A 13,386-nucleotide genomic window follows, 5' to 3' on the forward strand; every position below is an offset into this window, starting at 1 on the left:
GTGATAACTTTCCATCACTGTTTTAGCCTCTAGCTCTGTCTGTCTGTCATCTAGATAACCCTTTTGAGTAGAACATTCCAGTCCTCAACAATGCTGGGTAAATAAAGCGTGGCTATGATTTTAAAGCATGTATTATTTCCAAGAAGATGCAGAATTGCCAGCTAGGCTAACATAAGTACAGCCAAGCAAAGGCCCTTTGGAATCTACCTTTAAAAATACCAAGAACCATTTATAATTAATATATCTTAAGTAACTACATACAGCAAACTGAGATTCTAGAAAGGTTTTTTTCTTACAGAGGTAAAATATTCTGTTTAGCTTAAACCAGGCCTTATTATCAAGAGTTCAGAATTTGTGGCATCTAAATTAATGAGCTTTTAACCGTGTAGAAATATTGCCAGTTTGATTTATCCAAAACAAAATCACTTACTTGAAAAGAGCACTCCAGAGTATCATCTTCCTCATCTTCTGTAAGGTTTCTATTTCTGACTATGCGAAACTGATTTCACTGCCTGTATCATTTACCTCCCTACCACAGTAAATCACTGAAAATTATATGTTAAGGATTCAGTTCTTTTCCTCACAGTTCATTATAGCTGTTTCTAATTATTGGTAGGTTTTCACTGTATGTTTGTCTAAAGTTCTATCAATTAATAAATGGATCTGCAGAAAGCCAGTTAGTTTAAGGGGCAAGTAGATGGAGGGGGCTTAAAATCACACCCCCTGCTAAGCATTTTGCTCTCCTTATTTAAAATAAAATCACAGGTATTTTCTGAGAAAGAATAGCAATTTGAGTGAAATTAGCAGATGAGAAATTGCCAATTTTAAAATGAAAGATATTAAATATTTCTAGATTCTTACAGGATTCCACTTAGAAAAATCTAGCAAACCTGAATTTCAGCATATTTTGCTTGACTTTAAGAGAAAATAACACGATCAAATTAAAATTATACAGCTGTCAGCGTTCAAGTCAGGCAGTTCACAATAGACAAGAAAAATTGCCTTCCTAATACATATTGGTATAATTAAGCCATATGGAAGTCTCTGAATTCTCTCCTCCAGTTAGAAAATGGAGTGTTGGTTGTCACTGTTCTTTGTCATGAAGTGAACTAGGTAGTCTTTTAAAAATACACTTGTGAAACCAACAAATAGGCCATCCCATGGCATCTTCTGAGTGTTTAGCTTTTCCATTCCACCAGAAATATAATTTGCATCCTGAAGTTGCTGATTTTTATTTTTCTTATTTTCACAAGAAATAGCTATTTATTGGAAAACAAAGCTGAATATCTTAAAGCAAACCCTTCTTAAAGAAAAAGTGAAACAGAGCTCTTCAATTTTATTTGAAAGATGCATTCTCTGATTATGCCGTTTCTATTCTAAGAGTTCAGAAGAAGCAGTTTTTTTTAATAGTTTCCCTAATACTAAGTATAATTGCATAATTTGCTCACTTTTAATTTGGAAAGAGGGATCTTTGTTGTTTTAGAATCATTTCCAGCCATGTCAAACTTTACTAAAATCTTGGGACATGATATAAAACACTCAACCTCTGTATTTCTTTTTTTTTTTTTTTTTTTTTTTTTTTGAGACGGAGTCTCGCTCTGCCGCCCAGGCTGGAGTGCAGTGGCCGGATCTCAGCTCACTGCAAGCTCCGCCTCCAGGGTTCACGCCATTCTCCTGCCTCAGCCTCCCGAGTAGCTGGGACTACAGGCGCCCGCCACCACGCCCGGCTAGTTTTTTGTGTTTTTTAGTAGAGACGGGGTTTCGCCGTGTTCGCCAGGATGGTCTCGATCTCCTGACCTCGTGATCCGCCCGTCTCGGCCTCCCAAAGTGCTGGGATTACAGGCTTGAGCCACCGCGCCCGGCCCACCTCTGTATTTCTATATCAACAACTTCCTTTTTTGTTTTAGGATAAACTTACTTTTTTTCCTTTTGAGGTTCAAAATAATAGGTTATTACAGATGTTCATACGATCCTTTTCTTAGGCCCAATTTTAGGAATATATATTCAAAAGAAATGACTGGAACAGGCTTTCTTATATCAATCTTGCTTAAAGGAACGGGAGAAGGAAAACATTTTTCTTGCAAATAGATTGTCAGAATAAAATGCCAAAAGGACCAAGCAATAGCTCAGTTTAAAAATATTATTTTAAAGCATTGTTGCTGTTACATAAAGATTATTCTCATACTATTACTCAGATTCCAATTTTCATTTTAAAATTATGCTTTTAATCTGGTTGCATGATGCCTCACTCTTAGGCCAACAAATACTAGTTAAGTTTTATTAAAATTTAATTCATTTCTTTTGTGGCATGCATCTTCTGATATTTTTAATATAAGCTATCTGCTTATAGGCATCATATCTAGAATGGAGAACACAGTTGTGTTCTCACAGAATGGATGCTTGTTCTAAAAGATGATGTGGTTTCAGTAACCTCCCTTGAAAACAATTAGTAGGTATGTAAAATGTCTTATGCAGAATATTACAGTAAGCCTATTTTTTTTCATGGAGTTGCGGTCAGTTTCCTGTCTGTCAAAAAAAAGTTAATAGTGTTAGCTTTTGGGATTTTGGGAGGTTTGTTTTTGACCTAGAAAAAAAATTTATGTTGTGTAAATCCTAAATGTGGTTGAATGAAAAACTATGCTCATATTAAGCAGAAATGTGTGTTGTTTCTCATGGAAAAATAAGCAGCTATTTTGCATCTGAGGTATGTCTTTGTCTTTGAGAAAGTATATTTTATTCTGATGTTGTGAGACTGAGAAATACTAACATGGCTCTCTTTGATCTTTGTCTCTCAGTGTGGCTGTCACCAGGTCCAGAGATGTGCCTTCCTTTGGACCTCCCATTCCTAAAGGGGTCACTTTCCCTAAGTCAAATGTGTTCAGGGACTTCCTTTTGGCGAAAGTGATTAATGCAGAAAATGCTGCTCATAAATCGGAGAAGTTCCGGGCCATGGCAACTCGGACCCGCCAGGAATACCTGAAAGATCTGGCAGAAAAGAATGTCACCAACACCCCTATCGACCCTTCTGGCAAGTTTCCATTCATCTCTCTGGCTTCCAAGAAGAAGGAAAAGTCTAAGCCATATCCAGGAGCCGAGCTCAGCAGCATGGGGGCCATTGTGTGGGCAGTCCGGGCTGAAGACTACAACAAGGCCATGGAGCTAGACTGCCTTTTAGGGATCTCCAATGAGTTCATTGTGCTCATTGAACAGGAAACAAAGAGCGTGGTCTTCAATTGTTCCTGCAGAGATGTGATAGGGTGGACTTCAACTGACACCAGCCTCAAAATCTTCTATGAACGAGGAGAATGTGTTTCAGTGGGGAGTTTTATTAACAACGAGGAGATCAAAGAAATTGTCAAAAGGTTGCAGGTGAGTCTTTCCTTCTACTTCCTTATATGCAGTTTCTCTTTCATAAAGCTTTCAATACAGACTAGAGCCAAGTTACTGAACCTTGCACTCTGTTATTAGCTTCTCTGAAAACTCCCTTGATGTGTGAAGCAAACAGAGTTTATCTCATACTTGTGTTTTACATGGATGTTTTGGAAAAGTAGAACAAGTTGGGGAAGACACATTTACTCTGTGTGTGTGTGTGTGTGTGTATTCAAACCCCATTTACATGTGACCTGTTCCCTGGTGCTACAGCCCAGTCAGCTGGTGGTGGTGCTGAAAAGAATGTTTGTGTATCTGCTGCCTTGAATTTTACAAAGGCCAAGTGAGTAGCAGTATATGGTTTCTATTTACTGCCAGCTCCCTGTAGGTTTCTGGTAGAGGTTTCCTTGTAACTTCAGGGAAGCCGTTTAACTTTTTGGATGCAACAAGTATATTCCTTTTGGCCTAATGAATAGGAGACTAGTGAAGAAGAAATAACCAGACTGCTCTTCAGCTGGCAATAAGATATTCAGAACTAACCCTGCTTGCAATGTTTTTCCAGTTCCATGTCTGCCACTTAATACCCTATTGCTTTAAACCACAGTATCTTTTATTTCCCTGTCTAGTTTGTTTCCAAAGGCTGTGAATCGGTGGAGATGACTCTGCGAAGAAATGGGCTAGGACAGCTTGGCTTCCATGTCAACTATGAGGGCATCGTGGCAGATGTGGAGCCCTACGGTTATGCCTGGCAGGCAGGGCTGAGGCAGGGCAGTCGCCTGGTGGAGATCTGCAAGGTGGCAGTTGCCACTCTGAGCCATGAGCAGATGATCGACCTCCTGAGAACATCTGTCACGGTGAAGGTTGTCATCATTCCCCCGCATGATGACTGCACCCCGCGGAGGTAGGTCTGAGGAGGCAGCTGTGGGCCTGAGACTCGAGTGCAGCGTTTGCGTACCATGTAGAACATCTCTTAGCAGGTAGTGGAGTAGGGTGTTGCGAAGAACAATAGATTACATGTGATGCTGAATGTTTCATCCATGGAGTCTGACTCAGGACGAAACTCCCTTTCAGTGTGTGGCAACAGCAGCTGGAAAGAGTGACTAAATGGAATTTATAAATCCATCTCTGGATTTATAAGGTTGCCATTACAGATAGAGAAGTCAGGTAATATATATCTTAAGAATCTTCCACTAGGAGCTGAGAAACATTGAACACTTAGCATTAAAAGACACTCAGCATCTCAAATTGTCATAATGTTTTTCTTTTATGTTCCATGATGCTCTTATTCTCTTCTCTCTCTCAATTGCTGCCCCAAACTCAGCAATTGTTTGGACCTTTGCTGTCTCAGTCTGGCAGCCGCTTTTCCTATCTGTGTCTGCATGTGCTAGGGTTTGGCTTCAGGTGAGCTACCCCTGCTCATGGTGCTTTGGCATTTTGGTTCTTAGTCTTTTCAAAAGGGAAAACCTAGGAGCTCCCTGCCCCACCCAACCCCCCACAGCTCCTGCCAAGCCAGCAGCACTGTTGAAAATTTAATTTCTGTGTCTCTGGGGAGGTTTCCTGCGGGAAGAAATTTAATCAACTGTTTATTTTCTCCTTTGGACACGCACATGCTATTTTTGCTAGTTTTTAAAATCTTTTTATTTTATGCCATTATTTTCTAAGAATTTCTCTTAGGCTTTGGCAATTGATTCTTGGGCTTTCTAAAGCCAAGACAGTGTTCTGTGTCCTATTTTGCTACTAAGATGACCAGCCCTACACCTGAGCTCTCATGGATTTGTGAATATCCGATGGTAGAAAGTTAATGGTTATGATAGGCTATTTGTGTGTTTTAAAAAGTAAAGAGCAGCAAATATATATGTGTGTGTGTGTGCATGTGTGTGTTTTATGTACTCTGCTCAGTATAGTATTTCCTAATACTGCTTACCTCCTAGATGGCCTAGGGATTATGTATATATGTCAAAATGTAGAAAAATTCATTTGTCTGATAGTTTGAAGAACTGCCTTTTGGATGACTGCATTTCCCTGGAAATCAAAATATGAACTTGTAATTTCACTTGTTTTGGAGAGGGGTAAATATTCAGAAACTGCCCTACCCACATACCCTGCCTTAGTTAACCAGGTCTAATGAACCTTATTAGCCTTTTCTGGTTTCCCCAAGCATGCCATCATTAAATGTTAAGTAATGTGCTGAACTGTGATTTAAAGAATGATGTGAGGTGGCTCAGAAAGGCAGTGGGGTTCTTGCTTACGACAGTCTCCAGCCTTGCTGCACTCCTTGTCTCTTTCTCTGCTGTCTGTCCTTCAAATTGTCTACTTTATTGCTTCTGAACAGACAGTTATAAACGGGAGAAGATAACCAAGCTTTGTAAATTGTCAACCTTAATTACCGACAGTAAAGAGTTACAGATGTTAGTCTAAGAACTGTCTACTGAAATATGGAGCCCTTGACCTTATGACGCCATCTTGCCCGCTCAGAAGTCTTTCCCTTGTATCTAGGCTTCCAGGTTTATATGTGGGAAAGGAGAGGGAAGTGGGTTTGTGTGATTGTGGGTGGGATGAGACAACAGTACACATATCGAAATTGTAAATAGCTGTTACTAGAAAGATGGATAAGAGGCCTGGACCTGGATAGATGGAGCCATGATAGGAGCTGTACTAGACTAGATATATTGTGGTGTGTCAGTGAAAATAACTAATGTACTCAGTTTTTTACTTTAATATGCCAGGCCCTGGAAAAAGCACTTTTTAATGGATTAGCCCATTTAATTCTTATAACAACCCTCTCTTGTAATAGTGTTAGTAGCATCCCTGTTTTAAAAGTAACCGAGACTCAAAGGTTAGTAACTTGCTAAGCTCATCTGGCAAATTTAGGTCTAATGTCAGAGTCCAGGCTCTGAACTGCCACATTGTGTGCTTAGAGCGCAGATTCTTTCCTTATACACCAGAATCAGCAGTGATGTGCTGGTAAGTTGGCTTTCTGCTGGGGGGAAGGAAACTTTATTTGTAATATTTGCTGATTTCTGTGGTACAGATACTCCCACTGTAGCTGGTTCCAAGCTACCGATGTGATGTCATTGCAGGCAGCATTGGGGTAGATGGGATGATTACCAGCTCCAGCACAGCAGGGAGTGAATGAGCTGTCACACTGCTGTGATGTTCTCAGGCCTTCCCGGAGGAGCCAGTGGAGCTGCTGGTGACATGTCGTTTGGGTGCCAGGAGGGGAGGCTGGGGAAAGGATTAGTGCACTGCACAGCCCCACCAGCCGGGAGGGGGACATGGGGCCCCTTTCACTACAGTTCCCATCTCAAAAGCCATGCAGTTTCCATCTGAAAAGTCAGACCAGGGCAGGGCAGGTGGGAAATGCCTCGATGCCTTTGGAGGGCTGAAAGCCTGCTCCTTTCTCCTTCCTTTAGAAATAACTTCAAAGGGAACAGTTGAAGCATTAACACCTTGTTACAGTTTTCAACAAAATAGAATAATGCTCTTATGTCATTTTTTTCTTCTCCTCCGCACTTCACACTCCCACTGCTGTTTTTCTAGCGACTAATTACTCTGTTCTTTGAATAGTCATTCTCTTCTTTGTCAGCTGAAACTTTACCACCATTCACTGCAGCTGCAGTGAGAGGCAGGACAGGCCTCCTTGAGGCAAGCTGCTCCTCTGCCCCTCAGCCTGGTGGTTCTTAGGGTTGCCAGGACCCCGAGAGGGACACAGGTGAGGGGATGGGGGAGGTGGTGACTGTATGTAATACAAACACCCCCAAGATCTAATACAAACACAAATGGATTTGTGTGTTCACATGGGAGAGTCATTCATTTTGAAAATGCAACTTTTAAAATATATGTAATAGTTCAATAACAAAAAAGTGTTACTTAAATAACATGTAAAAGCCTGTAATCCCAACAATTTGGGAGGCCAAGGCTGGTGAATCATTTGAGGTCAGGAGTTTGAGACCAGCCTGACCAACATGGTGAAACCCCTTCTCTACTAAAAATACAAAAAAAATTAGCTGGGTGTGATGGCGCATGCCTGTAATCTCAGCTACTTGGGGGGCTGAAGTAGGAGAATCACTTGACCCAGGAGGCAGAGGTTGCAGTGAACTGAGATCGCACCATTGCACTCCAGTCTGCGTTACAGAGGGAGACTCCATCTCAAAAAAATAAAAATAAATAAATAAATAACATGGAAAACAAGGGTCTCTTCCCTGTTCTTAGAAAATATGCCCTTTATGAATCGTTTTCAAACTACAACTTTTTTAAGAGAAGAAGGGACAGGGAGAGTATAGCAAACTTTCTGAGCCCCTACTAGGTGCCAGGCATTTTCTTTTTTAATTCTCATGCCAGTGAAATGGGAAAAGTTCCCTTGTCCCCCTCGCAGGGTGCGTGATGAGGGTGTAGTTCACTTCTTCAGTGCCCCACGGCTCGAACCTCTAGGGGAGCATACAGGTGGGCAGGTTGTGGGACTCTGACCCCACGGCAGTACTAGGGGTGAATGTTTATAGCTCCTGAAGCCCCAGGGGGCGTGTGTTACAGGGTGTTCTTTTAGTTTTGCTCTTTTAATTTTGCTGTCTGTAGGTGGCTTGTGTTAACTAGTTCAGTTAGACCCCTGCCTTATCACAAGGACAGAGGGTTTTCTGTATCCCAAGGTTTTTGCCTTGGTGTACCAGAAGAATCAGATGACTTGTGGACTTGGAGAATGAGTGTAAGGTTGTATTGACTGAAAGTAGCTCTCAGCAGATGGGAGGCCAGAAGGGAGATACTTTTTCTGTGGAGTTAGGCCACTTGGTGACCTGGGCTCTCCTCTGACTGCCCCAGCCAAACTCTGTGTGGTTCTGCCGGTTGGTGGCCTGCCAGCATGCAGGTGCCTGTTGGTGCATTCCTCTTGACGTCCAGCCACCTGTGTGTTCCTCCACCTGTGTGTTCCTCCACCTGTGTGTTCCTCCACAGATGTGCTGCTCTCAACATCCAGCCACTTCTGTCCCTGCCTTGCTGGGGTCTGGGGTCTTTATAGCCATAGGATGGGGGTGCGTCATGGGCCAGGGGTGGTCTTGGGAAATGCAACATCTGGGTATGAAGGCAGGAGTTCCTGTCCTCAGCTAGATCCAGGGGAGGGGGTGGAGCCCTAGCCGGGGACCACGCCTTCCTGTACCCAGCACTTCCCTTTTTTGCTTCCATATCATTTAAAGGGACCATGCTCTTCCCTTCCCAGTACTTCTGTATCAGCAGCTTCATTTTTATTAAAACAATGATGAGAGTGAGGCTGGGAGAAGTTCAGTTGCTTCCCAAAGAGTGAATGGAACCAGCTAGTATGACAGCCCGATGGACAGAGTCCTGGTAGACTTCACTGGAAAACCTCCCTGGAGTGAGCAGGCCCCTTATGCAGGACTTGCCTGATTCTCATCCCCCAACTGTCACCCCTCTGGAGTACATAGCCAGCGTCAATAGATTAGTGTCTGTGACCTCTGGGTCTTCAACATCATTCCCGTGACAAGGTGAAAAGTACGTGGATGAACAGACTAAATTGTGATGTTCTGGATGGTGTTGCATGGAGTGGTCAATCCTTTATTCTGTTGAGGGACACTAGCCTGTAGTTCTTAAAGAAAGCAATTAAGGGCCATTCAAAATGACAAGCTAAAAACAAACAGGCTACATAAGACCAAATTACCTCTTAAATAAGAACAGGTCACAGCATTTTTTCATTTTAAAAATTCAGTATTTTAAAGTGCTAAAGCATACTGCTTTAGAGTGAAGAAGGCAATTACAAATCATCTGGTTCAGATCTCTCATTTTTCAGGTGAGTTTTGATTCAAAGAGTTTATGTGTTTTTTCCAAGCCAGAGTCACATGGCTTAAAGGACCAAGCCATCCTCAAACATAAAACTTTTCTGACTTGTGAGTCCAGTGTTGTGATGTTCTGTTCAATTTCCTAGTCAACCATTTCTCTGTATTCCATAGGGTCTTAAGGAAAAAGGAGAGAGTTATGAGAAATAAAGATTAAAAGAGAAAGAATACAAAGACTGAAAAACAGAACAAGGGGATGGAGTAGCTTTTCCATTAATTTAGGGTTTGAACAGGTTACCTCTTATCACTTTTAGCGTTGACATTGTAATTCCTGCTGGCCATAGCCCTTTAATTGGGTTTTATAAAAGTTGTTGAATTTTCCTTGGAGAATTGGAATGGTTTAGTTAATGACTAAAATAAGACTAACCTACATAGTCTTACCTACATAGTACATATTAATTCTGTGGGTTCAAATCCTGGCTTTGCCACCTGCTGGCTGTGTAAACTTGGCAAGTTAATCTCTCTAGGCCTCTATTTCCTCCTCTACAAAGAGGGGATAATAATAGCATCCACTTCATAGAGTTGCTGTAATGTGGCTAAATTCATGCCTGGCCCAATTTAAGTTATAAGTATTATTAGAGTTACCATTCTTCAACACAGAATTTTACTTAGAATGATATAATAAAAATCGTTTTATGAAAGTTTATGCATAGCATTAAAAGTCAGTTTTTATCTGCATTCTTCAGTCTGTTGTATACTTCTTGATTCTACATATCATTCTTCTGTTTTGCAGAGATAAGTAAGAGACCAGGAAGCCAGTGATGGTTACCCTAGCCACGAAAGGCAATCAGAAATGGCGAGTAGCTGAAGTTTAGCTCTGCAGAACCTTCTGTGCTTATTCATTGTTTATGAATGAATATTCTCTCTGCTCAGACTTTATCATACTGTATTTGGCCAATGTGGGATATGAAGAAAGTTTCTAGTTTTATGTTATGAGTGGTGGAAATAAAATATAGACTATGGAGAAGACAACATCTTTGGCCCGAGAGGCCTTCTAGCTAGTTTTCATACTAAATGTTAAGCAGTTTAAAAGACTATTTCAAAGAGTGTTTGAAGGAGCCCAAAGATAAAGTAACTTGTCTGTTTGATATTCCTTTATTACTGTTATTGTGTCTGTTACCATTATCATTATTTGTTTTGTTCTCTGCCTGATGCAAAATGGACTTAAAACAACCTATGAAAGTACTTGTGGGCTGGGCACAGTGGCTAATGCCTGGAATCCCAGTACTTTGGGAGGCTGAGACAGGTACATCACTTGAGCTCAGGAGTTTGAGACCAGTCTGGTCAACATGGAGAAACCCTGTCACTACAAAAAATACAAAAACTAGCTGAGCGTGGCAGTGCACACCTGTAGTCCCAGCTACTCAGGAGGCTGAGATTGGAGGATCACTTGAGCCCAGGAGGTTGAGACTGTGGTGAACCTTGATCACGTCACAGCACTCCAGCCTAGGCAACACAGCAAGACCTTGTCTCAGAAAGAGAAAATAGTTGTACAGTATCAAAATAGAAGCTTAGCTAGGGAATTGGAGGTGGAAGAGGTAGTAGTGAAAGCAAAACATGGTCTAGGTAAAAATTTTTGGAAAGTTGGTGCCCAAAATACATAATAATAAAGTCTGTACGTTTGCTGGTTCCTAGCAGCCAACAGAAAGGGGCATAGATGATGATGCTCTTTGAGTTTACAAGTTAAAACAAGAACATTGCTGAGGAGAAGCAAAGCTAGTCCAGATTTTGAGCAGAAGTGAAATTTTTCCATGGATTATTATAAATTTTAATCAATATTCCTTTGGTAAAGTGTAACATTTTTGCATTGTATTTACAGATCCAGAACATTAGATCTTTATAGTGTGCCTTATTTAGTCAGAAATGAAAGACTGTAAACTCTACCACTGTGTATTACCTCTATTAACAACCAAAAAAGGGTTGCAATGGCATATTTTTGTCATAAATACCAGAATCAAAGCTTAAAATTGTATCAGAGCCTAAAGTAGTATTCCTTACTATTAGAGAAAATGTTTTATTAGAGAAAAGGTTTTAATGACATAGCAGTCATTAACTACTAAAAGTAACGTCAAATGTGCCATAAAACAGTGTTCTACAGACTGCAGACCATAACTCTCAAGTAGATCATCAAATCAGTTTAGGATGTTGCTTGCGCCCAGTGTATTTTTGGTTGAAGTGTATTCACTCAGAATATAGCAAAACGGAAGACCTGAGAGGAAGGATGCACATCTCTGTGTGTATGTGGTGGTGCTGTGTCCCAGTGTGAAATGTATTTCTTACTTAGGTTGTCATCCAGAAAAGTTTAAAAGCCATTGCCATTAAAGCATAAAAGGGATACAGTGGAGCCTTGGGCAGAGGGTCAGATTAAGGTCACCCTTGGCTTTTGGGGCATTTGGGATACTGGTAAGGAAACCCCAAGAAGAAAGTACTCATTGGAGACGTGGGCTGTGACTGAGTCAGGTAAGGATGGCAGCAGGCGCCATTGTTCCCTCTGAGCACATGCTCCAAAAGCGACACTTTCTAACAACAAAAATTCTACTGAAGGTGGGGGAGAGGATGTGTTATGGAATACACATTTGAAATGTCAGGAGTCAACCCTGAGATACGTAGACAAGGTCATGAAAGAGTGGCACCTTCCATTGTCCTAATTCTCTTGCCAGCCAATTATGTAAGCCCTTCTACTCTGCCCCCCTGTCTCCATGTCTCACCTTCCCTCCCCACGCCTTCAGCCTCATCCACATCAAGACCAGGCCTTTGGCTGGACGCCCTTTGGGCCTGCATTGTCCAAGACAGGAGGCATGTGGCTACACAGCACTTGTGATGTCGCTGGTCCGAAGTGAAATGGGCTGAAAGCTGCTCAGACACCCTTTCAGAGCCCAGTTGCAATGTGTGGTGGCAGGAGTGTGAAGTTGCTCATACCCCCTTTCAGAGCCCGGTTGCGGTGTGTAGGGGCGGGTATGTGAAGCTACTCATACACCCTTTCAGAGTCCGGTCACAATGTGCAGTGGTGGGTGTGTGAAGCTGCTCGTACCCCTTTTCAGAGCCCAGTCATGATGTGCAGTGATGGGTGTGTGAAGCTGCTCGTACACCCTGTCAGAGCCCAGTCAATGATGTGCCGTGATGGGTGTGTGAAGCTGCTTATGCACCCTTTTGGAGCCCAGTCATGATGTGCAGTGGCGGGTGTGTGAAACTGCTTATAGACCCTTTCAGAGCTCAATCACAGTATGCAGTGGCGGGTGTGGGAAGTTGTTTGTACACCCTTTTGGAACCCCAGTCGCAGTGTACAGTGGCAGGTGGCGGGTGTGGGAAGTTGCTTGTACACCCTTTTGGAACCCCAGTCGCAGTGTACAGTGGCAGGTGTGTTAAGCTGCTCGTTCACCCTTTTGGAGCCTGGTCACAATGTGCCCTGGTGAGTATGTGAAGCTGCTCATACACGCTTTCAGAACCCAGTCACCATGTGCAGTGGTGGGTGTGTGAAGCCGCTTGCTTCCTTTGAGACTTCGTGCTCTCAGATATGCCCCGTCATGCTGTCCTGGTGGCTTTTCCTCCTCAGGTCTCAGTAGTCCGGCCACCCCCAGGGTAACCATGGGTCCCATTGTGTTTTAAAGACTCCATATCTCACACTCAACAGTTGGGACTGAGTAAAGGAAAATACATTGTAATACTTCTTTGGGTTCTGGTTTTTGAAAAGAAAATAAGTATAGGGCCCAAAGATTGAAAGGTGGTTTGAAACAGTGGGTGAAATTGTGGATGCATTTTTAAGTGTTAATGAGAATCAATGTGGTTCCACCAACAAGAAAAAGCAGTATCCATTGTGTTTCTCCCTATGCCTTACCCCTAATAGGAGTTGCTCTGAAACCTACCGCATGCCAGTGATGGAGTACAAAATGAATGAAGGTGTTTCATACGAATTCAAGTTTCCCTTCCGAAATAATAACAAATGGCAGAGGAACACCAGCAAGGGGCCTCATTCACCTCAAGTCCCGTCCCAGATGCAGAGTCCCATGACCTCGCGGCTGAATGCTGGAAAAGGAGATGGGAAGATGCCTCCTCCAGAAAGAGCTGCCAACATCCCTCGAAGCATCTCCAGTGACGGGCGCCCACTAGAGAGGCGGTAAGGGTGCCTTCAAAGGTTTGCTCTCTCTCTCTCTACCCCAAATGTAAGTAACACAGACCCATA

The 13,386-nt window shown here is 42.4% G+C and overlaps 1 protein-coding gene across 39 annotated transcripts in view; it reads left to right on the forward strand.

Moving 5' to 3' along the window:
• The window catches only part of SIPA1L1 (signal induced proliferation associated 1 like 1), a 409,230-nt gene that overhangs the window by 342,742 nt on the left and 53,102 nt on the right, over positions 1–13,386 (forward strand). For all 39 annotated transcript variants that reach the window (XM_077937707.1, XM_077937717.1, XM_077937723.1 and 36 more), the window contains 3 exon segments: positions 2,796–3,369; positions 3,996–4,270; positions 13,051–13,320. In XM_077937707.1, coding sequence (XP_077793833.1) covers positions 2,796–3,369; positions 3,996–4,270; positions 13,051–13,320 — 1,119 coding nt within the window.

Source organism: Macaca mulatta, chromosome 7 (genome assembly GCF_049350105.2).
Source record: "Macaca mulatta isolate MMU2019108-1 chromosome 7, T2T-MMU8v2.0, whole genome shotgun sequence".
Classification (NCBI taxonomy): domain Eukaryota; kingdom Metazoa; phylum Chordata; class Mammalia; order Primates; family Cercopithecidae; genus Macaca; species Macaca mulatta.